The sequence below is a fragment of the Hippocampus bargibanti genome, linkage group LG19 (genome assembly GCF_051943395.1).
Source record: "Hippocampus bargibanti isolate YZ-2025 linkage group LG19, ASM5194339v1, whole genome shotgun sequence".
Taxonomy (NCBI): Eukaryota; Metazoa; Chordata; class Actinopteri; order Syngnathiformes; family Syngnathidae; genus Hippocampus; species Hippocampus bargibanti.
Genome location: NC_142752.1, coordinates 120,807 through 144,028, shown reverse-complemented (window position 1 = coordinate 144,028; position 23,222 = coordinate 120,807). Strand labels below are relative to the sequence as shown.

The following is a 23,222-nucleotide window of genomic DNA, read 5'->3' as shown; positions in this document are numbered from 1 at the left end:
GAGGGGTCGTTTGCGCACGCGCGCGTCCAGCAGCAGGTTGAAGATGCGCCGGAAAACAAGGTGCCTTCACAATAAAAGCCGATCCATCGCTCAAATGCGCAACACGCCAAAGCGGTGATGCGCGTTTCTTTGACAGCGGACCTCCTCGCGTTTCGGCTGCGGCGACGTGATTTTCCACGCGGCGCCGTCCGTCCCCGCGACACGAAAACCCCTCCCCCGCTTGATTGTGAAGGCCGCGCACGTGTGTCGTCGCCGTGCGCATTGACGCAGCCGTGCGGGTGGCGTCTGCTGCGGTTGCGGTTCTGCTCGTACTGCAGGTGCGGGTCTCAGGCGGACGCCTCGGGGGTGGTCGTCGTCGTTCTCGTCGGCTTCCCTCCCGACACATTCGCCCCCAACCTCCCGGTGGAGGAGACCGAGGTACGGAGGTACGAAGGTCCTCGCTCCGAGGGGGGGTCGCCCCGCCCCGCCCCGCCCCGCCAGGCTCGTCCCTTTGGCGCGGCGGGCGCTGTCTGTTTCGTGGTCTGGGGAAGCCCACGTGTGCTTCGGATGCCGTCCCTCCCAGAATGCGTCGCGCCTGACGGCCTGACAAGATGAGCGTGACGTCGTGGTTCCTGGTGAGCGGCGCCGGCGCGCGCCACCGCCTCCCCAAGGAGATGATCTTTGTGGGGCGGGAGGACTGCGAGCTCATGCTGCAGGTGAGTCGGCCTGTCCTCGTCCCGTCCCGTCCCGCCGCCGCCGCCGCCGCCTCGCTTTCTCCCCAAAGACGGCGACGGTTTTCCCGTGGCGCAGTCCCGCAGCGTGGACAAGCAGCACGCCGTGATCAACTACGACCCCGCCGCGGACCGGCACCTCGTCAAAGACCTGGGCAGCTTGAACGGGGTGAGTTTCCCGTGGCGCCGCCCGAGACGCGCCGCCCGTCTTCCGCTTTGCTTGTCTTCCCGCAGACGTTCGTCAACGACCTGAGGATTCCCGACCAGACGTACATGACGCTCAAAGCGTCCGACGTCCTCCGCTTCGGCTACGATAGCCTTGACCGCCGTCCTTTGCCTCGTGTCGCCGCCCAAAAGTCCGTTTGCGTTTGCCGCCTTTGCAAATGGCCGTTTTTCAAACGCGGCGAGATATTGCGGAGCGGGCCGATCGTCCGATGGTTTTGTCGCTGGCTGGCAGCTTCCTTGACTCCCTGGCACATTCCCACGTCTTCGTTCTGGAGAAGAATCAACACCGAGTCCCAGAAGAAGCTCTGAAGGTCAGTGCGCCGTCGCCTCGCTTTGTGGTCAAAGTCGGTTGGGGGGCGGCGCCCGGAAGCGGAGGAAGTCGCCGCCGAGTTTGAGCTTCCTCTGTGGCGGCAGCACGAGAAGTACACCAGCCAGCTGCAAATGAGCCTGAAGGCGTCTCGGAGCGACAAGGCGGAGGCGGAGCGGACCGCCGCCAGCAAGACTGCGACGCAAGGTACGGACGGACGGACGGACGGAAGGACGGGCGGCGGAAGGACGGGCGACGCCCCGCCGTCTTTGCTCACGTTGCCGCTTGCCCCCAGAGGTTGCGCTTCCACCCGCGTCTCCGCGGCCCACGCCGCTGTACGGGCAGCCTTCGTGGTGGGGAGAGGAAGATTGCGGCCGGCGGCCCGGCGGCGGCGGCGGCGACCCGCTTCAGAAGGAGGAGCCCGACAAAGACTGCCCCGGTCCGGGTAAAATCACCGTGCCGAACTCGGGGGCGGTCCGTCCAAATCGGGCCCGCATGGTCCGCCTGGCTTTGTGGTTTCGCTTAGATGCGGCGGGGCCGGATTTGCCCGAGTGCCATGGCGGTCCCCAAAGGAAGAGCGAGCCGCCCCGGTGCCAGTCGGGCGACTTTGAGGTTCCCGCCCGGGACCGCCGTGACCCCCGAGCCTCGGAGGAGCTGCAAGTGATTCCCACCAAGGAGACGAGCCTCGGCTCCGGCGAGACGCCGCCCGCCGTCCAGAGCCACGCCTCCTTCACCATCGAGTTTGATGAGCTCCGGCCGGGGAAGATGAAGATCAAAGACCACGTGACCAAGTTCTCCTCCCGCCGCCGGAAGATGGCCGTCCCGGATGCCGTGTCGTCCCGTAGCAAAGTGGCCGATTGGCTGGTTGGCAGCAATGTGGGCGTCGCGAGGAAGCCGCCCGCCGCCGCCGACGTTTACAGCACCAAGAGCGACCTCGCCGTCAACGTCGGATGGCTGAAAGGTGACCGGGACTCAAAGGCAACAAACGCGTGCTCGCTCGCTCGCTCGCTCGGCGACCGTTCCGCCAGTGACAAAAACAAAAGCAAAATGTCTTTTTAGGCTTGAGCGTGTGAAATGGGTGCTTCCTGTTCGCAGGTCATCACCATGACGATGGAACGCAGAGCGACTCCGAGGACCCGCCGCTCAAAGGAGGGAGGAGTCAGTCCCGGCGTTCCGAGACCCCGCCCCGGAGCCCTCCCGAGCCGGCCCGGCGGGCCTTCGTCATCGAGTTCTTTGACGACAACCCGCGCAAGAAGCGCTCGCAGTCCTTCACCCACAACCCCGCCCACCCCGACTCGTATTCTGGACTCAAGGCCAAGCTGGAGCGGCGCAAAGGCGCCGAGCGGCCGGCGTCCGTTCACGGCCACGTAGCCCCGAGCCAGCGGGCGGCGCTGCCGCTCAGAGGCTCCATCGGGGTCCACCAGGGGTCCGGTTCTCTGCGGCGGGACGCCGAGACCTCTCGCTCATCTTCGGCCATCTTTGTCTGTCCTTTCGGCGGCTCGGGGAAGTCCAAAGTGGCTCCGGACTCGCCCGGGGCCTCCTCGTCCACCGAGGAGCAAATGGCGCCCGCTTCGGCGCCGCCGGTGATGGCGTCGACTCCGTGCCCGCCGCCGTTGGCGAGCTTCCCCGGAGCCGACAACAGGGTGGGCCAGAGGAGGAAGGAGGAGGACGATAGCGCGAGCGAGGCCGGCACCTACACTATCGACAGCGACGCTCACAACCAGGAAGTGGAAGACGCTCGCAACATGATCGACCAGGTGACCTTGTGGTTCGTCCCGACCGGCTGCCAACGTTCCCCCGCCACCTGTCAACCTCTCGCGCAGGTGTTTGGGGTCCCGGACTCTCCGGAGGACGCCGGGCCGAGCCCCAACATGCCGAGGTCCGTCATCCGGGAGGACCCCCCAGGAAGCCCCTTGCAGGAGGTAACACTAACACTGACACTAACCCTAGCCTAACCCTAGCCTAACCTTATTAGTAATTTTCTCCCTTCAGGCTGCGGGTGCAGCAGGCCCAAAGTGGGTTTCTCGGTGGACCGGTCTGGCTGACGACGGCGCCGCGCCCCGAGAAGGTGCTTCTGTTTCTTGGTTTGCGTTTTCAGAAATGGCGCCCAAAGTGACTTTTGTAAACGGACTGGTCTCTGACAGACTTGCCGGCGAGTGACGCCGACGGCGACGGCCCCTCCCGGGCGGAGTCCGGCCACAGCCGCAAGACCAAAAGGCTCCTCCCTCAAGTTCCGCCTGAAAAGGGGGACGGCGCCCCGCCCGGCCTCCTCGGATGTCGCGACCCTCCCCAAGAGCGGCACTGCGCCCAAGCGCCCCCCCGGTGCCTTTTTCCACGGGACCGAGTGGATCCGAACAGTCCGAGCGACGCCGAGGACGGAGCCGCTTCCGAGCCGGCAAAGAGCCGTCGGGCTACTTTGAGGTCTCCCGCCCCCTTGCCCTCCTCGCCCACCTCCCCCAAATGCGCCCTCTTCTACATTGGCTCTGAAGACCTTCCCGGCAAACCAGAGCCGGACAGATTCTCAGCTCGCTCTCAGAGGAGTGTAGAGTCCCCGGCCAACGCGCCGCCGACCACCGTCCTGATCCGCCACCTCGGCGCTCACGGACCGCCGCGGGGGGGCGTGAAACCAAACAGCTCAGCGCCTGACCTCCCCACCCAGAAGGACAATGGTGTCCCAACCAACGATTCGGCGCCCATCGTGCGCCAGGAGAGTTTCACCAATGCGAAGCCGAGCCAAAACGTTCCGGTCAAGAAGCTGCCCCGCATTTCCAGCCAGCCGTCCATGGGGGGTCCGCAACGGGAGGCGGACAAATTCCCGGACGCAGAGTCGCCCGGCTCAGGCCGCCTGGACGATTCGCTTTCGGGCGAGTCTGACTTGGACACGGCCAGCACGGCGAGCCAGCCGAGCGGCAAGCGGACGCGTGCCAAGACGCGGCCTGACGGCGCCGACGGACCCCGCCAGCGCAAGACCTACGCCGCCCGGCAGAAGGGACGCCAGGGCTCGGCTCGCGAGCGACTCTTGGAGAAACGGCCGAGCCGGCCGCCCAGCGTGACGGCGGCAAACAAGGCGGACGCCACCGAGCGCTTTCAGAGGCGGCGAGCGCCCGCCGCCGCCGCCTCGTCAGATCAAGAAGCCTCCCGAGCGCCGGGCCGCGCAAAAGACGCGGCCCGGCTTCAGAAAGAGGACGGCGCGAGGGCAACGCAGATTCTGACGCGCTCCAACAGCTTGTCGGCGCCGCGTCCCACTCGGGCGTCCATGTTGCGGCGAGCGCGGCTGGGAGAAGCTTCGGACAACGAAGGCGGCGAGACGGAGCGGCTCTCCCAAACCGGGGAGCGCGCCGGCCTGCCGCCGGAAGCCAAGAAACTGTCCCGGCTGGACATCCTGGCGCTGCCGCGCAAGAGAACGGCTTCTTTGACGGCGGGCGAAGGCGAGGCCCCGCCCCCAGCCGTCCGCGCCGCATTCCCCGCCCGCAAGATCGACTCGCTCGCCAGAGCGGGGGGGTGCGCGGGGAAGAATCCGCCGAGCCGCACCCGTTCCGCCGGAGCCAAACCCCCAGACGGCGGTGAGTGTGCCGTCGGACCTCCCACATTCTCGCCGTATCGGCGCTGGAAAATGCCCGTTTCCATTGCGACCGTCGACACATGACACTTATATTTTGGTTCATTTCATTGATTTTTTTGGGGGCGACATTCGCAGGTGTCCGTCCCCTGCGCCAAAACTCGGACTTTTCTTCTTCATCTGACGAAGGCCACCGCACCGGCGCTAGGAAAGCCAAGCGCTGCGGCCAGAGTCCTCGGCGCCACGAGATGCCCGCCGGCGGCGCCAACGGCTCGCTTTCCCTGGAGACGGAGGAGGACGAGGACCGCGGCGACCCGTACAGCAACTGGTCCACGCACAGCGCAGAGATCGCCAAGTACGTTCCCGCGCGCCGCCGGTTCCGACTTTGCGGGTTTTGGGTGACCTTTTGGGAGTCCGACGAGCTTTTGGTCTCGCGCAGGCTCAGTCATGACTTGGCCAAAGACTTGGCCATCCTGGCCAAGGAGATCCACGACGTCGCCGGCGACGGCGAGGCCGCCGCGCCCGACCCGTTTGCCGGCCAGCAGGTAGGCCCAAAACGCAAGGCAACAAAAGGCAGCGCGCAAAGCTGCGTTTGCTTCTGGGCACGTCGGCCGCGGGCGACGTGATTGGGGCTTCTTCAAGTGTTTGACGTTTGGCAAGAAAGAAGCCAGGCCCGCTTTCCTTTATACCTTTGAGGCTTTTGAATTGGCCCAGGCTCTCGGGCTGCCATTTTGCCGCCATCTTGCTGCCATTTTGCCGCCATTTTGCTCCATTCCCTTTCGGGCTGCTTTCGACTTTGGCTCGGCGTTGAGCGTGTCGATGGCGTTGCAGGACGTGCGACCGCCGGGTCCCCTGCGGCACCTGTCCCACGCCATCCAGGACGCCGCGGACCAGCTGACCGCCAAGCTCAAGTGAGACGCTCCGCCCGCCGCAACAAAAATGCCCTTAGCCCAGTTTGAAAAACGCGTCGGCGTTTGCCTTTAGGACGATGTTTGGCGACAAAGAGGACGCCTGGGCGGAGATGGACGGGCGGGCCCAGGCGGACGCCGAACTTTGGCCCCCGAAGACGTCCGACGAGGTGGGGCGAGCCAACCGTCCAACGGATTTCCCGCCGGTGCGCTCACACCGGCGTCCTTTTGCTCTTTTCACAGGAGATGTCGTCCATCGTGGCGGAACTGGCCAGAGTCCTAAGGCAGCTGAAAGGTAAAAACTTCCATTCCGGGACAGTGAAACCACCCGCCGACGGCGGGGTGGGCGGTGGGAGCAGATTTTAGCCCGCCTTAATGAAACTGTGATGGGTCGCCTCCATTCCTGCGTTTTGGACACTGGGCTCTTGTCGTTTGTGTGTCACCGTGCCCGCAGTCCTCAACTGGACGGTGGATCTTCAGGCCGCTGACCAGAGGCCCCCGACCGCCTCCTTGGAAAAGAAAGCTGACGGCGGCGGCAAACAAAACGGCATCGGCGTAGCTCAGAAATCCCGGCGCCGCGCGCTGTGAGAAGCCCCCCCCCCCCCCTCACAAGTGGTCGCCGTTTGCCCCATTGTGGCAACAGAGATCGAGGACGCCCCCTTGTGTGCGTATGGAAAAGCGCCCTGACTGTGGCTGTTGCAGTCGGCCACCGTTTCTTTGACCCCGCCCACCGCTGTTCAAAAAAACGGCTCCAAAGTGTTTGCCATCCGTTTCGTGCTTCTTTGTGTGCGTGTTGTGAAGCGTTTTGGGTGTCTGGGGTCCAATTGCAAAAGTTGCAATTGTTGTTTTGGTTGCGGCTGACGTTGCAGTTCGGTGACTCCGCCCCCCTCCCAGCTGTCTTTTATCACTCACCAGGCATTGGAAGGAGAAGGAAAGCGGCCGCATCTCACGTGAGTTCAAAGTGGCGTCGTCACGCGGGAGCGTCGCTAACGTGCACTCGTCGCCTGCATCGCTTGAACGTTCAAGCGGTTCGGGAGGGGGCACCGGGTATCCCCCAAAGGCTTGAATAAAAACCGGCGGGTGTTTCACAGACTTTATTATCATCGTTATTCTTCTTATGATTAGGATTCTCATCATCGGTATTCATACAATATGGGACATTTCAGCTGCTCCGCTCGAGAACTGGAAGATCAAGCAGGCGTCAGACATCTACGTGGCTCGCTAACATCCCGCGAGACGGGCGCTACTTGAAGTGAGGGAGGGCCGGAGGGGGCGTGGCGTGGCGTGGCGTCGCGGAGGTCGGTGCGCTGGCGGCCCGGAGAGGTCACGCGACGGGCCAAAGGTTCACTTCTGCTCGGGCATCAAGTCGTCCACGCCGTCGCCGGCCTCCAGGCGCTTCTCCATGTCCACCAGCAGGTTGACGCCGTCCACCACCATCTGGACCAACTCCACTTCGGAGAAGCCCAAGCGGTCGGCGTTGGAGATGTCGAAGACTCCGCCCACGGCGGCTGTGTCCACCCCCCTGGAAAAAAACCAAACGACCGAACGAGACCCCGAGCGCTCGCGATGACTCCCTCTGGGAAGGCCCCGCCCCCGACGACCCTTCCAATGGCCACGCGGTCATACCTGTGCCCCTCTTCTGCAGCCGGAGACGCTTGAGAACTTCGCCGAACAGCTCGTGCTCGCTGAGGTTGGGGAGCTTGACGTGGACGCCGGCGCGCAGGCCGGTGCCCAGGTTGGACGGGCAGGTGAGCACGTAGCCCAGGTGCTCATTCCACATGAACTCGTGACCTCGCTCCTTGAAGAGGGACTCGATCTGCAGCGCCAGACGGGAGGGAAGTCGTCGGCGCATTGGCGCGCGTCCGTCTCAAACGGATCCGGCGACTGACCTTGGTGAGCCCGGTGCAGAATCTGGTGAAGACCTCCCTCATGTTGCCGCCTTTCTGCATGCTGATGACGCGCAGGTGATCTTCCTCGTTGACCCAAACCAGGAAGGTCTTGTTGTCGTTATGCCTGCGCGGGCACGCCGAGGTCACGGCGGTGAGCGATGCCGCCGACCCGGCAAAGCGCAAAAGGACGGCGGGCGTTCTGACCAGATCCCGCGACCGTCGGGCCAATCGCGAGCCATGCCCGACGCCAGCAGCAGCGGCGAGACGGGTTTGTCGAAGAGGAAGTGGTCGTCGATCAGCTGCTGCTGTTCTTCCTCCGTCATGTTCTTCAGGGCGTAGTAGCGTCCCTTCAAGTCGCCGTCCAGGGCGTCCAGACCTGCAAAGCGCTCACCGCCGTCAACTCGGGCTCTCCCCGGCCCGCCGCTTTGAGGCGCGTCCTACTTTGGATGGAGAGGTCCTCGATGGCGCGGCGCTCTCCGCGGCTGCAGTGAGGCGGCAAGCAGAAGCCGCGGATGCTGCGGCCGGTCCGGACGCGAGAGCTCAGGACGTAGTTTGGATCCAGGTCGTCGCCGCCCTGAAACCGGCCAAAGTCCAACGCTCAGCGGGTGCGCCTCAAAGCCGCCGCCGCCGCCGCTCCGGAAAACAGGTTGCAGGGGTCGAGGCGGGTGGGCACATTTCACCTGCCATTCTCTTGCGCAGGAGACTCTCGGCGGCCCCGTTGGCGGATCAACGCCAGCGCTTTTACGGCACGGCGTACGTTTTCACCCGACGGCCGCCTCGGCGCCACGGTAAGGAGACCCGCGTCGCCGCCCGTACTTTACCTGCAGGTTCTCCGAGTCCAGGTCGGTCTTGTGCTTGTCATCGGGTTTGTAGCCCCCGTGGCGGTCTTGGATGATGGGGTCCATGAGGTCCCGGAAGACCTCGTAGGTCTCCTCGTCTCCCGCCACGCAGCCCACCGTCATGATGAACGGGTGACCTGAGTACCCACAATCAGTTGGCTTTGATCAATGAAGGGCCCCGGCAGCTCGCCCCGGGCTTTTTTTGGCTGGAGTCCAATTGAGAGGCACAACGGGTGGATACATCCAATTAAAGTCTCGAATCGCTCGACTTTACGACTTTTGTCGTTACCTGGATTGTCCACGCCGGTCTGAATGACGTCGTCCAGGGTGAAACCGCTGGGCGTCTCCTTGTCCCGCAGTTGGGCGTACATTTCGGGCGTCAGCACCTTGGCCATGTGGTTGTTGTGCTGGCTCAGGTCGGGGAACTCCCGCTCGTCCGAGTAGTTCATCTTCATCTTGTTGTGGGTGTTTCCGAACGGCATGGCGACTGCGAGGCAACGCGCGCACGCGTCACGCCGGGTGGCCTGCCGCGCCCCACCCGCCACCTCCCCCTGTCTCGCGGTGCCTGGCCGGTTGGGTGACGGCGTGCCGGGCCAGACCTTCGCAAATGCTCGGGGGGGGGGGGTCTCCCGCAATTATTTATGAGCTCAAGTGTTAGTGCACCCCCCCCCCCCTCCCCCTGCGAATTTTCATTGGCTTTTCCAGCCCGGTGTGCAAAATGATTGGTAATGCCACCGCGGTCTTGCTTTGGATGAACGCTTGGGCCTAGCGGCCGCAGCCACGTTCACGGATGCAGCGCGGGGCTTTTCTGATCTTCATTCTTTTGGGCTTTGCGAAGGGAGAACGTGGCCCAATCGATTCTCTGGCAAATGCGCGCAAGGTCAAATTCCCCAGATGAGCCATTCGCGGCAAAAAGGGCCATTTGGCCACCGTCCTCTTTGCTCGTTCGCGCACCGTGAAGGTCATGCCTCACCAGCGGGAGCGGGCGGGCGGCCTCCCCCTCGCCGTCGTCGCACCTTCTGCGCCATCACCTCTGACCTCGTTGCGTGCAACCGCCAATCGTCACGCCGCATGCGTGCGCTCAAAGACGATTAGGGGCCGGGCGCGCGGCCGTCGCGTGCGCGCGCATGCGCTGCCTGCGCATTGCCCGCCCGCGCTCGCGAGGCGGCGCGTCGAGTACGACGCTGAAAACGAGGGCAGAGAAATCGGTAGGAAAAAGAGCGCCGACCGCAACGGGGCCACCGCGCAGTCGGCGGCGGCGCCCTTTGTCGTGACAAAAGCCCCGTTGGCGGAGCGGGACGTGCGCGCGCGACGCGGGGGGGCGCCGGGGGCCCTTCTCCCTTTCGACGGCTCGGTCATTACCTGCGGTCGGTTCCGGCGGAGCGGCTCGGTGCGAAAGGAGCTGGTCGGGTCCGGTCGTGTTCTGCTGCGGCGGCGGCGGCGGATTAGAGCAGGTCCATCTTTTTATATCCACCCCCGAGAGCCCATTGGCTCCTATTTGCGGTCCATTCATTCCATTGGGCGGGGGGGCTGCTGCTGATGCTGCTCTCACGTGACGTCACTCGGCACGAAGAAGCCAAATGCGTCCAAATCGTTACGGCTTCGGTTCGTTTGCGATTTCAGCGAGCGCGTTTTGCGCCGCAAAGCAACGACGAAGAAGCCGCTTCTTCGCGGGGGTCGCGGCGGTCGTCATCCGCCGTTTTTGAGAGCCGGCGCAAGCATCTCCGCTTTCGCACGATCGCAGGCTTCGACCCCCCCCCCCCCCCCTCGCGCGATCGGCCCGGCCTCCGACACTCCGATGCTTTGGTGACTTTGTCAAGAGGAGAGGGCGCAGTCCCCCTTTGGGCCCCCCTCGGGCCGTCTGAGCTCGCCTTGTGCGCCTTGTTCGCGGGAACGTGGCAACGTTGGTGCGTGGCGCGCGCACGGGCAAGGGGCCCGCCGCGGGCTTGCGCCTCGCCTGCACGTTCGCGCCCCGCGAGCTGACCTCGCGCGGGCTGCTCGTTGGCCCTTTGTCTCCTCTACGCAGAGTTGATCGATCATCTCCTCGGGGGGGCGCCCGCGTGCGCGCAGCCTCTCCTCTACTCCAATTGGTCGCCCGGCGGTTATGTAAGCGGGGGACAAGCGGGCGCATTGCGGGCCGTTCGGCCAGCATCGCCCTGACCCCATTTCGTCTTTGTTGCCGCGACGACCGCGCGCCCACGCGATCAAGTGAGTTGAGCGGGCCCGAGCACCGTCCCCGTCCCCGGTCTCGGCTGTCGGGGAGGGAAGGGGGCGGGGGACGAGAGGGACGAGGCGAGGACAAAGCAACGGAGACGAGGGGGCGGGGCTAAACCCGAGGGGATCGTCGGGGAACCACGTGACCGTTACCATCACGACCAGCCGCTCGCTCGACTATTGCTTCTCGTCGCGGCCGTCATGCGGCGCGCGCGCACCAAGCGGAAACGAAGCGGCGCGCGCGGCTCGCACTTTTGGGAAAATATCGCAACCCTGGCCAAGCGGCAAAAGTGGAGCGCGTGGAGGCGCCCAACGGGCCGGCGAGGCGTCAGAAGGCCGCCGGAGAAGAAGGCACGCGTTGCCTTCCGGAGCCCGCCCGACACCGTTTCTACGGACGTTTCCCTTGCGGCGATTGGCCGGTCGCACTTGATCGACGTCGCTCGCTTCCCTCGTCGAAAAGCCGAGCGGGGTCACGTTGCCGGTTAACCAATCAGTACGGGTAGAGCGTCGTGCGTGCGCACGTGGAGCCCAAACGTGGTGGGCGTGTTCGTCGGGAAGGATTTGTCATGGGGCGGGAGGGGGGCGTTCAGCGACGGTGGAAAATCGCCCGCTCGTGTTTATTTGGGAAGATTCGGCGCGCTGACGTCGACTTCATTGTCGTAAATATTCTCTCGCTCCGGGCGCTTTTACTCGCCGTAGCGTTGCTACAGAATATTGCGACAGGGCGTAAAGCAGCGGTGACGTCTCGACCGCAGGTAGACGAACATGGCGGCACAATAAAGACGCTGACGAAGCAAGTCTTCTCTCATTCATTCCTCCGTACATAACTAACACTCGAAAGGCAAATCGCGGGAAGAAACCCGGAAGAGCCGCGAAAAGTAAAGCGCAAACCGGGGCTGCCCGAGAGCCGCCACTTGAGAAATGGATCCCCAAAGTGTCGAGTCGGAAGCCCCAAAAGCAGCCCGTCCCCCTTGTGAGCGCCATTTGTTTTGTCGTCCTCAAAACGTCACAACTGTCGGTCAAAACAAGCGAACGGGGAGGGGGGGGGGGGGGGGGGTCGCGGATAAAACGTGAGTTTTCAGCTGACATGACCAGATATGACCTTTCACGTCAGTCACTGAAGATAAGTTCCATTTAGAACCTGTTCCCTTTTTTCAAAGGAGGAATGTGACATTTGTTGAAAATGTCAATTATTCTGCCCGTCCCGCCCCCCTAATAATTGTCTTTTTTGCTTTTTCAGCTTGGAGGAAGTGATTTAGACGTTCAGGCGGAAATGGAGGAGAGGATCAGGAACGAGCAAAAGCAAGAGCAAGTTTGGATTTTTGCCACCTCGGTCCCTCTGTCTCCTTTCTCGCACCGGTATTTTCTCCTTTCTCCCTCCTTCATCCCAGCATGCATTGCGAGGGCGGTCTTTGTGACGGTCGTCTCTGTGCCGTCAGGTCTCCGCGGCTGTGACGTCGCCGCACGACCCCCGCGCCCCGCGGTAGTGATGGCGTCACACAACAGTCCCCCGGGCTCCGGGAGCCCGATGACGTGACGTCACGCCCCCACGGCGTTTTCGACAGGGAAGGCGCGGCCTGTCTCGTCCGCGGCTCAACTTCCGCGGCTTCTCGCTTCATATTTCAAAACAAAAGCGAGCGCGGAAACGCGTACGCACGCTCATCGTCACCGCACCTTGAAATAACTGACTTGTCCTGGGTGTCGACGAACATTTTACGGACAGGAACCCCCCCCCCCCCCTCCCGCCTCAAGAGGAGAGCTGGCTAATGACCGCGCGCGCGAGTCAAAAGGTTCCGCTGTGAAAGGGCGTCTTCACGGAAAAGCTGCCGAGCGTCGCCACTTGCTGACAGGAAGGCGACCCGGATTGCGCCGCCGCCGTCTTCCCGTCGGGAAGATCCGCGAAAAGGCTCGGCGATCGCGGCCCGTCGGCCCGCCCCCGCCCCCGACGTCGACGCCAGTCGGTCGGTTGCTGCCGGACGTTGTCCCGAGTCGAGAGGCAAAAGCATGGGCCGGCGAGCGTGGCGAACGTGACGGCGGGCGTCGGGATTAAAGCCGTCGCGGAGCAAAAACTGACGTCCGACACGCGAGACGCGGACGTCGCCGGACACGCGCAAACCGCAAGGAACCAACCAACGAGCGAGCGGACGGGCCGCCGGCTCGGGAAAGTTTGCCGAGCGCTAACCGGCTAGCGGAGCTTAGCGGCGAACCCTTTGAGGCTTCGGGCCGGGCCACCGCCGGCCGCGAGCAGCCGGCGAGCGCGTCGGCGAGCATGTCGGCGGCCCGGGACGCCCGGTCCGCCCCGGTCCGCCTGAAGCGTCTGGAGGAAATGCTGGCGGAGCGCGCGGCGCCGGGCCGCCTGAGCGTCGAGGCGTTGCTCGACCTCCTCCTTTGCGTGACCGGCGAGTGCGCCAACTGTCCGCTCAAGAGGGAGAAGCACGTCACGGACTTCCTCGACTGGGGTAAGAACCCGACCCTCCTCACCCCTCCTCACCCCTCCTCACCCCCCCGGCCTGTTCAAGGCGCTCCAGCCTTGCTTTGGAGCCTTCGGGCGGTTGCCGACAGATGCCTTTGAAGGGCGCAGCGCGATCCGGGGAGCTCGTGGGCTGATCGATTCGATTCGTTTGAGGCTTCCTTGATGAATCCGGTGTTGTTGGGGGCAAAAAAGCTCCCCCTGCTTTGGCAGGTGCCCGTTTGCAAATGGCAGAAGAACGTCAAACAAATCACCTTGCCTTCACGGAGGACCGGGTTCCTCTTGGAGAGCCTGAACAAAGTTGACGGGCAGATCAATCGATGGCCATTGGTGCTTCCACCTCCAACCCTTCCTCAAGTAGACCAAGCGACCGGTGAGCATCGTTACCAATTTGGCCTAACTCAATTACGTGTGTGTGTGTGTGTGTGTGTGTGTGTGTGTGTGTGTGTGTGTGTGTGTGTCCAGTGAAACCCTTCACGTCGACCGTCAAGGACCTGCGCCTGCGCCGTGATGACTTTGAGATGTTGAAGGTGATCGGACGCGGCGCTTTTGGCGAGGTAACATCCTCCGCGGGCTCCGTTTGAGTCGGGAACGCTTTGCGCGCGGCCGCTTCCTGTACGGAAGCCAGCCTAATCCGCCGCCTTTCCTGTTGACGGCCGCCCGCTTCCCGTCTCCACGCCGTCGTGTTTGCGCCGGACGACCTTTGACGCAGGCGCGGCCAGAGGTTGCGCAAACAAACAAAAGCGGGCGGAAAGACGCCGCCGTCCACGGCTGCCGTGAGCGCGCGTTCCTTTGGGCGGGTTGGGCTCGGCCGCACCCCTCGACGCGCGCGCCGGCGGGAACGTTTTGCGCTTGGCTAAAAAGCCGGCGAGCGTGGTGACCGATGACGTCCCTCGTCGGCGCCTCGCGCAACGGTCCGAGGGCCAACGTGGCTGGCCAGACGTCAAGGTCAAGGCAGCAGAAATGTGGAAAATGTCCTCCAAGGAGAGGAAAGCAGCAATTGGTTGCTTGACGAATTTGGAGGCGTGTTCCGTATTTGGAAAGAGGGGGAAAGACGCGAGCGGACGCCATTTCCGTGTGCCTTTGCCCACCAGGTCTCCGTGGTCAAGATGAAGCAGACGGAAAGAGTTTACGCCATGAAGATCCTCAACAAGTGGGATTTGTTGAAGCGGGCTGAGGTAAGGCGGGCGGGCGCAGCCTGGGCGGCGTGCGGCGCGGTGACGCCTGCCGCCCGCGCAGACGGTGTGCTTCCGCGAGGAGCGAGACGTGCTGGTGGGAGGAGACGGCCAGTGGATCACCACGCTGCACTTTGCCTTCCAGGACGACAACCACCTGGTGAGTACGCCTCGTCCCGCAAACCAAAAAAAAAGCAAACCCGAGTCAAAGGCGGCGCCCCCCGCAGTACCTGGTGATGGATTACTACGCGGGCGGAGACCTGTTGACGCTGCTCAGCAAGTTTGAGGACCGCCTGCCGGAGGACATCGCCAAGTTCTACGTGGCCGAGATGGTGCTGGCCGTGCACTCGGTCCACCAGCGGCGCTACATCCACAGGTGGGTTGCTGGCGGCGGGGGGTCCGAGCGGCCACTGCAGCTGCCGTGCGCCACCTTTCCTTTCAGAGACATCAAGCCCAACAACGTCCTGCTGGACGTCAACGGCCACGTCCGTCTGGCCGACTTTGGCTCTTGCCTGCGGATGATGGAGGACGGCACGGTAGGAGCCCCCGAAAGTCGCCCGGCGAGCGAGCCGCTAACCCTGTCCGTGGTTGCAGGTGCACTCGTCGGTGGCGGTGGGCACGCCCGACTACATTTCTCCCGAGATTCTGCAGGCCATGGAGGACGGCATGGGCCGCTACGGCCCCGAGTGCGACTGGTGGTCTCTGGGCGTGTGCGTCTACGAGATGCTGTACGGCGAGATGCCCTTTTACGCCGAGTCGCTGGTGGAGACCTACGGCAAGATCATGAACCACGAGGTTAGCCGTGCCGCCGAAAGCTCGCCCCCGCCCCATCCTCGGCCGGCTGGGAATGGCAAAGCGCCGAGCCCGTCGTCCTCACTTTTTGGCTGGCTGGCCGCCCGCAGCCCTAATTTGGCTCTTCAAAGCCGAGTCTGATCCAAATTGAATGGGCGTTTTTGGGACGGGTCGGAAACGGCGAATGCCCGACGGCGCCGCCGTCTAGTGGAAGATGGTGGAATCGTTGTGGCCGCCGACGCGGCCAAACGCGCGCCGACCTTTTGGCGGAGAGGACGTGAACCGTCTGACTCGGCGGCGCGGCACTTGGCCGCCCGGAAAGTCATCTGGTGACCGATGCCGGGTCGCCTCGCGTCCCGGGGCTCTCGCCCTGTTTTCTGGCTGGCGTCCTCCTTTCTCAAAATGGAGCGCGCCGCCCGCGCCCTCCGTTTTGTGTTGAAAAAGGGACGGCGCGGGCGCCCCTGAGCAGCTTTGGTCCCGCCGCCCCGCAGGAGCGTTTCCAGTTCCCCGCCCACGTCAGCGACGTGTCGGATGCGGCCAAGGACCTGATCCGGGGCCTGCTGTGCTCGCGCGAGCGGCGCCTGGGGGCCAACGGCATCTCGGACTTTAAGGCGCACCCCTTCTTCGGCGCCACCGACTGGGACAACCTCCGCTCCGCCGAGGCGCCCTACGTCCCCGACGTGTCCTCGCCCACCGACACGTCCAACTTTGACGTGGACGACGAGGTCCTCAAACACCCGGTGAGCGGCGCGGCGCCTCTCTCGGATTGCGTATCTCGCGGAAGGTTTTGGTGTCCCGGGAGCCTCGCGGCCGTTTGCTCCCACGTGCGGACGAGCAGCCTCGCGGAACGTGCGTCCAAAAGCGCTTGACGGAGTCGCGATGCTTGTTTTACGGGGGCGAGGGGGGCGGTTTTAGCGTCGTCGGAAGCTAACGCCGCGGCCCCCGTCTGGCTCGGGCAGGACTTGAGCCCGCCCACGTCCCACGCCGGCTTCACGGGGCAGCACCTCCCCTTCGTGGGCTTCACGTACACCACCGACAGCCGCTTCTCGGACGGCGCAGGCGGCCCGCAGCAGGAGAAGCAGGAACTCCGCCGCAAAGCGCAAGGTGACCCCGCGCCGCCACTCCACCGGCGGCCCTTTTTGACGATGGATTTTGATGTCGACGGGGTGCAGAGTCGACGCAGGCTCCGCCTTCGGGAGAGGTGCCGAGTCGAGACAACGAAATCAAGAAGCTGAACGAGGAGATTGAGCGTCTGAAGAACAAGCTGGCAGGTGAGAAGGAGGTGGGGCGGGGCGTCTTTGCCGGGGGGCGCCCCCTTCAGGTCACGCGGCCTCCGCTCCGCCAGACTCGGATCGGCTGGAGCACCGGCTGGAGGAGGCGGTCACCCTGCGGCAGGACTACGACAGCTCCGCCTCCAAGCTTGAACGGCAGGTGAAAATGCTGCAGCTGGAGAAGGACGACGTCCACAAGGTGGGCGCCGGCTGCGCGGCGGGGGCGGAGGCGGGGGTCCGCCTCCGCCGCCAAAAGCTCACTTGTTGCTTTGCGCCTTTGTGGGCTCGTTCGGCGGGAGCAGCAAATGCTGGAGGCCCAAGAGCGTGTGAGGAGCCAGTCCAAAGAATTGAAGGAGGCCCACTCGCAGAGGCGCTCGGCCCTGCACGAGTTGTCGGAGCTGTCGGAGCGGACGGCCGAGCTGCGCGCCTCCAAGCAGCGCCTGGCCCGCCAGCTTCGGGACAAGGAGGAGGAGGCGGACGTCCTCCTTGGCGAGATGGAGCGCCTGCGGCAGGACGCCCGCAAGACGGACAAGAGCCGCCAGGAGGTGAGCGAGGTCCGGCGAGGAAGCGGGCCCGCCTCACGCCGCGCCGCTTTCCCGCTTCTCAGCTGGAGGCTCGACTGGACCAAGCCACGGCGGAAGCGGCCAAGGAGAGGAAGCTGAAGGAGCGCGGCGAGGTCTACGCCAAGCAGCTGGAGGCCGAGCTCCGGCGCGCCAAGGTCGGAGGCGGCTACGACGGCACCGAGAGAGACCCAAACGCCGACCCGGCGGCCTTCCTTCGCTCCCAACAGGGGCCAGGAGCGCGGGCCGAGGGTCCCGAGTCTCGGCGCGAGACCTTTGCCCCGAAGGCCGAGCTGGACAAGAAGCTTCTCTTCTACGAGGAGGAGATGCCGACGAGGGACTCTGCGCACCCGTCCGAGGTGGAGACGCTGCGCCGAGAGCTGCGCGACGCCGACAAGGAGATCCTGCTGCTCAAGGACAAGCTGGACAAGGACGCGAGGGACAGGCGAGTGGCGCTCGGGCCGCGGATGCCCCCCCGCCCACCTCTCTGCTCTGACGGCTCTTTGGGCGCAGGCGGGCGGAGACGGACGAGGCGCTGGCGCTCCTCAAGGACAAACACGAGCGGGAGAAGGACCTGCTGGAGGAAGAAAAGCGCAAAGTGATGAGCGAAAGCGACAAGGTCGGTGACGGCTGCTCTCCGGCAAGGTGAAGGGGGGAGGGGCGTCGTTGGCCGTTTGTAACCGTGCCCGCCGTGCCAGCTGTGCTCCTTTGTGGACAAGCTGACGGCTCAGAACCGTCAGCTGGAAGACGAGCTCCGCCAGGCGTCCTCCAAGAAGGAAGGCCCCGCCCACTGGGAGGCTCAGATCGCCGAAATCATTCAGTGGTGAGTGCGGCGCCGCCCGCCCGCTCGCCCGGCCGGCCGGCTCACCGCCTGCGTGCGTCCTCAGGGTGAGCGACGAGAAGGACGCTCGCGGCTACCTGCAAGCGTTGGCCACCAAGATGACGGGCGAGTTGGAGACGCTGCGCGGCGCCAACCCGGCCTGCGGAACCCCGGTACGTGTCGGCCGCCGCGACGGCTCCCGGCGCCCGCCAGTCCCGCCCGGGCGTCAACCTTGCGCGGCGTCGGGCAGGACCCCCCGTGGAAGGTGCGTCGCAGCCACAAGTTGGACATGTCGGCCAGGCTGGAGCTTCAGTCGGCTCTGGACGCCGAGATTCGAGCCAAGCAGATGGTCCACCAGGAGCTGCGCAAGATCAAAGCGACCAATGTGACGCTGGAGAGGTCGGCCCGCCGTCGTCGCCGCACGCGGGTTTTCGCCGCGCCCACCTGACGGAAGCCCTTTTGCCCCACCCCCTGCAGCAAGCTGAAGGACTCTGAGGAGCGAGGCAACGAGATGGCGTCCCAGATCGAGCATCTGAAGAAGGAGATGGAGGACGGCCCGGCGCGCGGGGGCAAAGGTGAGGGCCGCCTGCCGACCCCCGGGGCCCCGCGGCCAACGGAGCCCCGCCCTCCGCTGACCCGTCGACTTTGCCTGCCAGCACTGAACCTTCCGGAGTTCCAGGACGCCATCTTTGAATACTTTAACACGTCTCCGCTGGCGCCTGAGCTGACCTTCAGGGTGAGTTTGCCCCGTCCCCCCAACATCTCAGCGGGCGCCATCCCAAAGTGTGATTGGTGCGCGTGCGTGTGACCCGCAGAGCGGCGACCCGGACGGCACGGCGTCGAGATCCCCTTCCTCCGAGAACGAGGTAAGGCCTCGACGAGGAAGAACGCGCGGGGAGGGCCGCCGCCTTGACGCCCGCCGTCTTGACGCCCGCCGTCTGCGTCCTCAGGATTTGAAGGCGTCGTCGCTGCCGACGAGCCCCTCGCCTCCCCGCCAAGAGTGTTCCTCAGTGACCTCTGCCGAGGTGCGCCGCCCGCCGCCTCCGCTCGGCTCGGCTCGGCGCGCGATTGACGCCGTCGGTTCCTTTGCAGCCTCAAGCTCATCAGCTGAGCGTCAAGACCTTCTCCAGCCCCACCCAGTGCACCCGCTGCACGTCCCTCATGGTGGGCCTCATGCGGCAGGGATACGCCTGCGAAGGTAAGCCCTCGCCGCCGCCCTCGCCGCCGCCCTCGCCCCGCCTGAGCCCCGCCTGCCGTCGGCGTGCGCAGTTTGCTCCTTCATCTGCCACGTGGCCTGCAAGGAGCGCGGCCCCCCGGTGTGCCCCATCCCGGCGGAGCAGGCCAAGAGGCCGCAGGGCGCCGACGTCCAAAGAGGCAGCGGCACCGCCTACAAAGGATACGTCAGGGTACGACCGGGCCCCGTCGGAAGCCGTCCGGCCCCGGCGCGGCCCCCGTCCTGAGCCCCCCCCCCCCCCCCCCCGCGCCGTCTCAGATCCCCAAGCCCAGCGGCGTGAAGAAAGGCTGGCAGCGAGCCTTCGCCGCCGTCTCGGACTGCAAACTTTTCCTCTACGACGTGCCGGAGGGGAAGAGCGCGCAGCCCGGCGCGGCGGCCAGTCTGGTGCTGGATCTCAGGTAAAGGCGGGCTCCGCCACCCCCCCCCCGGGCGCCCCCTCACCCGCCGCTGATGCCCGGACGCGGCCCCGCAGGGACGAGGACTTCGCCGTCGGCTCGGTGTCGGCGTCGGACGTCATCCACGCTTCCAGGAAGGACGTGCCGTGCATCTTCCGGGTAGGGCGGCGGTCGCCGACGGGGCCGACGGGCCTCGCCGACGATGACGCGGCGGCGCCGCCCTTGTGCTCAGGTGACGTCGTCGTCGTCGTCGTCGCAGCTGAGCTGGCTGCCGCCTTCGGTGTCCCTGTTGGTGCTGGCGGAGAGCGAGGCGGAGAAGAGCAAGTGGGTGCGCGTCCTGGAGGGCCTGCGCGCCGTCGTGGCCGCCAAGGGCCTGAAGAATCAGCAGGTCCACGTCCTGCACCAGGTCTACGACGCCTCGCTGGCCATCATCAAGAGCACGCTGTCCGCCGCCATCCTGGGTCCGTCGCCGCCGCTTTTGGGAAAAAAAGGGGTGGGGTTACAGCATTCGGTCGCGGGCGTGGCCAAAAAGGACACGCCGTCGGTGTGGGCGGGAACGCAGAATTTGGCTGAGACGCGTGGAGCGGCCTTGACCCCTGACCCCGCCGCCGCGCGTTTGCCTTTGCAGACCGGGAGCGCATCGCCCTGGGTACCGAGGACGGACTCTTTGTGGTGGACGTGACCCGAGACGGTGAGTCGGCGGGCGGCCAAACGGCGGCCAAACGGCGGCTGACGGCGTCGCCCGCTTTGTCTTGAAGTGATCGTGCGAGCGGCGAGCGGCAGAAAAGTCCTTCAGGTGGAGCCCCTCCCCCAGGAGAAGATGCTGGCGCTGCTGTGCGGGCGCAACCGCACGGTGCACCTTCACCCGTGGGGCCCGCCGGACGGCGGCGAGCCGGCGTTTGACATCAAGCTGACGGAAACCAAAGGATGCCAGGCCCTGACCTCCGGCCCGCCGCGGCCCGGCGGGGGGCCCCCCTGCCTGCTGGTCGCCGTCAAGCATCAGGTGGGAGGCGCGGCGGGGGTGTCCCCGCCCTGACCCCTGGCCCCCGTCGCCCGCAGGTGCTGTGCTACGAGATCAGCCGCGCCAAACCCCACCACCGGCGGCTGTGGGAGGTGCGGGCCCCCGGAACGGTGCAGTGGCTGGGGATCCTGCGCCGGCGCCTGTGCCTGGGCTACCCTTCGGGCTTCGCGCTGCTGGCCCTGCAGGGCGAGGACTCGCCCGTCAGCCTGGTGAGCCCGGCCGACCCGTCGCTGGCCTTCCTGGCCCAGCAGCCCCTGGACGCCCTGCACGCCCTGGAGGTGGGAAGCGGCGAGGTGCTGCTGTGCTTCAGCCAGCTGGGCGTCTTTGTGGACGGGCGAGGCCGCCGCTCGCGCGCGCAGGAGCTGATGTGGCCCGCCACGCCTCTCGCGTGCAGTACGTGCGTCGCCGCCGCCGCCGGGCGGGCCCGGTCGCCGGACGCTGACCGCCCGCCACCTTTGGCCGCAGGTTCCAACTCCTCCCACCTGACCGTCTACAGCGAGTACGGCGTGGACGTCTTTGACGTGCGCACGGCCGAGTGGGTGCAGACCATCTGCCTGCGCAAGGTAACGACACGGGCGCCGGTCCGCCTCAGTGCGTGCGTCGCCGCCGCCGTCACCCGCGCGCCCTTCCTCAGATCCGCCCCCTCAACGTGGAAGGCACCCTCAACCTGCTGACCTCGGAGGCCCCTCGCCTGGTCTACTTTAGCAACGCGTCGTCGGGTGAGTGCGCCGCCCGCCCGATCGCCCGATGGCCGTCCCGCTGCGGGCCGCCGGCCTTTTCACCGCCCCGTTGTCACCCCGCCGCCCCCAGAGGGCGACCTGACCATCCCGGAGATGTCGGAGCACAGCAGGAAGTTGATGGTCCGCACTCGCAGCAAGAGGAAGTTCCTCTTCAAAGTTCCGGAGGAAGAAAGAGTTCAGCAGCAGCGCAGGTGAGGTGGCGCCGCCCCCCGGTAGCGCCCCCCGGTAGCGCCTCCCCCCCCTTCCCCCCCTCTGGCGGTCACGTTTGCGTGTGCCCCCTTCAGGGAGATGCTGCGGGACCCCGAGCTGAGGTCCAAGATGATCTCCAATCCCACCAATTTCAACCACGTGGCTCACATGGGGCCAGGAGACGGCATGCAAGTTCTCATGGACCTCCCCCTGGTAAGCGAGGCTCCCCACGGTTGCCCCCCACCTCACCCTCACCCTCACCCTCACCCTCACCCTCACCTCCTGCCTGCCTGCCTGCCTGCATGCGGACTGACTGGTGGTTTGTTGTCCTCCGCCGCTTCCCTGACTTCCAGGTCGGCGACGCGGCCCCCCCCTCGCCGTCTCCCTCGCCCTCCTTGTCCGCCTCCCGCCACACCCTCATCTCCTCGCCCTCCAACTTTGAGCACGTGTATCACATGACGTCGTCGTCGGCCGGCGTCTTCTTGCTGAAAGACTCGGCCCGGTCCTCCTCCCAGCAGAGCCTCCTGCAGCCTTCCTCCTCCTCCTCCTCTTCCTCTCCCTCCATCTGCTCTCTGGGAAGGGTAATAACCTCCTCCCCCCTCCTCCCCCCTCCTCTGGCCTCCCGTACAACCCAAACAAATCAATTGATTCGCAACAAAGCCAGCGTGCCGGTCAACGGCTAATTGGCATCGCGGCAGCTTTCTCCAAATCCATTTGGGACGGCCATTTTCAAGCTTTCTTTTTTGGGAGCGCGTGTCGGATTTGAGAAGGGGCGCCAAAAACCCGCGGGCGCCTTCAAAGCTCCTTGACTCCTTTTGCCACGTACGTTCGTTGTGTTTGCGCGCAGGGCGTCCCGCCTTGGTCTCAAGAGGAGGCCCTCAAAGACAAGCCCCGCCCCCCGTCCGCCATCTCCCGCCATCAAAGGAGCAAAACCCAAATGGCGCGCACGGCCTCAGGTGGGTCGTCGCCGGCGGGTGCCTCGGAGGCGCCGAAAAACCCATTTTCTCGCTCCGCTTGGCGGCCTGTGATTGCTCTGCGTTCTTTTGTAGACATTGGGGGAGGAGCTTCACCGGGTGGCACCCAGGAGGCGGAGCCGGATTTGGAGCCGGAGGTGACGCCCGCTGTGGAGTCTTGTATGGATCTGTCCTCTGACACCTCAGCCGATTGATTGATTGATTGATTGATTGATTGATTGATTGGAAACACACTAAACGGACGCAGTTGAGCAGGCGCGAGGGTGCCCTTTGCTTTTCGATTGTGCCGCTCTGGGTGCGCTTTTGGCTTTTATCTTGGGAATTTTAAGTCTTTTGTTGCTCGGAAAGGCCGCGCCACCTTTTTGGCCCTGATTTGTACCCATGAAATCTGTTCCTGTCTTGAAGTTGCACACGGTTGTCCTCCTTGCACCGGGACCCCCCTGGGACCCCCACCCCACCCCCCACATTTAACCCGTCGGGTTGGCCGAACACTACTGTTGACATTTGTCCTTAGTCAAATCACAGGAAGAAAACAAATCAATAAAAGAATCTACTGACATGTCGGTGAGTGGTTTTGATTGACAGGTTCAACCAATCGCACGACGGGACCCGGCGATCGGACGAGAACCGGCCCGTCGTCGTCCGCCAGGGGGCGCTTCCGTCCAAACCTGAGCCGGCCGCAACTTCCGCCTGTCGGCGTCGCAGCCGTGGACCGATGCGGCGGCGCGCGGAAGAGTGCCAAGCCACCGACCGGGTAAGTTTGGCCGTCTGTGAGCGCCGAGGCGGGCTTAGTTGGCCCTCCCGCTCGCCCCCACGGCAACCTTGGACGCAAACGGTTGCCACAACCGGTCTCGGTTGCGCCCGCTTTGGCAGCCGTGTTCAATGCCACTCTGGAACGTCCTCGCCCGACGTCCGACCCTCCTTTTGGCC

General features: G+C 65.0%; 3 protein-coding genes across 5 annotated transcripts; 2 read left to right on the top strand and 1 right to left on the bottom strand.

The window, feature by feature from the left end:
- The first annotated feature begins 23 nt into the window (after positions 1-23).
- On the top strand, positions 24-6,802 carry LOC148883356 (centrosomal protein of 170 kDa protein B-like). Of its 2 annotated transcripts, XM_089021808.1 has the most exons (18): positions 24-425; positions 563-695; positions 790-879; positions 945-1,025; positions 1,190-1,246; positions 1,350-1,449; positions 1,538-1,687; positions 1,769-2,203; positions 2,338-2,999; positions 3,066-3,164; positions 3,235-3,310; positions 3,387-4,805; positions 4,940-5,156; positions 5,241-5,346; positions 5,633-5,712; positions 5,786-5,879; positions 5,953-6,004; positions 6,164-6,802. In XM_089021808.1, the coding sequence occupies exons 2-18, from the start codon at positions 591-593 to the stop codon at positions 6,295-6,297; spliced, it is 3,957 nt and encodes a 1,318-aa protein (XP_088877934.1). In that variant the 5' UTR covers positions 24-425; positions 563-590; the 3' UTR covers positions 6,298-6,802. The 2 variants fall into 2 exon arrangements, with proteins under 2 accessions (XP_088877934.1, XP_088877933.1); XM_089021807.1 differs by having other exon boundaries at positions 1,538-2,203; positions 2,338-3,164.
- Positions 6,789-10,117, bottom strand: LOC148883355 (creatine kinase B-type-like). The gene is made up of 8 exons (XM_089021840.1): positions 9,800-10,117; positions 8,727-8,924; positions 8,420-8,574; positions 8,040-8,172; positions 7,803-7,974; positions 7,599-7,722; positions 7,336-7,525; positions 6,789-7,232 (listed from the first exon to the last, which is right to left on the bottom strand). The coding sequence occupies exons 1-8, from the start codon at positions 9,948-9,950 to the stop codon at positions 7,054-7,056; spliced, it is 1,302 nt and encodes a 433-aa protein (XP_088877966.1). The 5' UTR covers positions 9,951-10,117; the 3' UTR covers positions 6,789-7,053.
- On the top strand, positions 9,874-22,851 carry cdc42bpb (CDC42 binding protein kinase beta (DMPK-like)). Of its 2 annotated transcripts, none has more exons than XM_089021806.1 (37): positions 9,874-9,891; positions 11,892-12,010; positions 12,091-13,110; positions 13,587-13,678; positions 14,216-14,299; positions 14,361-14,456; positions 14,524-14,672; positions 14,739-14,832; positions 14,891-15,091; positions 15,580-15,828; positions 16,048-16,192; positions 16,261-16,359; positions 16,434-16,558; positions 16,662-16,904; positions 16,967-17,364; positions 17,433-17,538; positions 17,618-17,742; positions 17,807-17,912; positions 17,990-18,138; positions 18,217-18,314; positions 18,396-18,475; positions 18,555-18,605; positions 18,690-18,764; positions 18,832-18,937; positions 19,009-19,145; positions 19,232-19,371; positions 19,446-19,527; positions 19,601-19,829; positions 19,997-20,059; positions 20,127-20,371; positions 20,428-20,782; positions 20,855-20,952; positions 21,024-21,108; positions 21,200-21,320; positions 21,414-21,531; positions 22,166-22,274; positions 22,368-22,851. In XM_089021806.1, the coding sequence occupies exons 3-37, from the start codon at positions 12,921-12,923 to the stop codon at positions 22,484-22,486; spliced, it is 4,962 nt and encodes a 1,653-aa protein (XP_088877932.1). In that variant the 5' UTR covers positions 9,874-9,891; positions 11,892-12,010; positions 12,091-12,920; the 3' UTR covers positions 22,487-22,851. The 2 variants fall into 2 exon arrangements, with proteins under 2 accessions (XP_088877932.1, XP_088877931.1); XM_089021805.1 differs by lacking the exon at positions 9,874-9,891 and adding an exon at positions 21,672-21,899.
- The last annotated feature ends 371 nt before the right edge of the window (positions 22,852-23,222 follow it).

What these genes read in the sequence shown, in the direction of transcription:
- LOC148883356 (XM_089021807.1), top strand. Translation starts at nt 591, where the DNA reads ATGAGCGTGACGTCGTGGTTCCTGGTGAGCGGCGCCGGCGCGCGCCAC. An exon ending in TCCCAGAAGAAGCTCTGAAG is followed by an intron (nt 1,247 to 1,349) that starts GTCAGTGCGCCG and finishes CTGTGGCGGCAG; the next exon opens with CACGAGAAGTACACCAGCCA. An exon ending in CAACGTCGGATGGCTGAAAG is followed by an intron (nt 2,204 to 2,337) that starts GTGACCGGGACT and finishes TCCTGTTCGCAG; the next exon opens with GTCATCACCATGACGATGGA.
- LOC148883355 (XM_089021840.1), bottom strand. Translation starts at nt 9,950, where the DNA reads ATGAATGGACCGCAAATAGGAGCCAATGGGCTCTCGGGGGTGGATATA. An exon ending in GACCGGCGTGGACAATCCAG is followed by an intron (nt 8,575 to 8,726) that starts GTAACGACAAAA and finishes GTGGGTACTCAG; the next exon opens with GTCACCCGTTCATCATGACG. An exon ending in TGGACTCGGAGAACCTGCAG is followed by an intron (nt 8,173 to 8,419) that starts GTAAAGTACGGG and finishes GGCCGGTTTCAG; the next exon opens with GGCGGCGACGACCTGGATCC.
- cdc42bpb (XM_089021805.1), top strand. Translation starts at nt 12,921, where the DNA reads ATGTCGGCGGCCCGGGACGCCCGGTCCGCCCCGGTCCGCCTGAAGCGT. An exon ending in TGGTCGCCGTCAAGCATCAG is followed by an intron (nt 20,372 to 20,427) that starts GTGGGAGGCGCG and finishes CGTCGCCCGCAG; the next exon opens with GTGCTGTGCTACGAGATCAG. An exon ending in CGCCACGCCTCTCGCGTGCA is followed by an intron (nt 20,783 to 20,854) that starts GTACGTGCGTCG and finishes CTTTGGCCGCAG; the next exon opens with GTTCCAACTCCTCCCACCTG.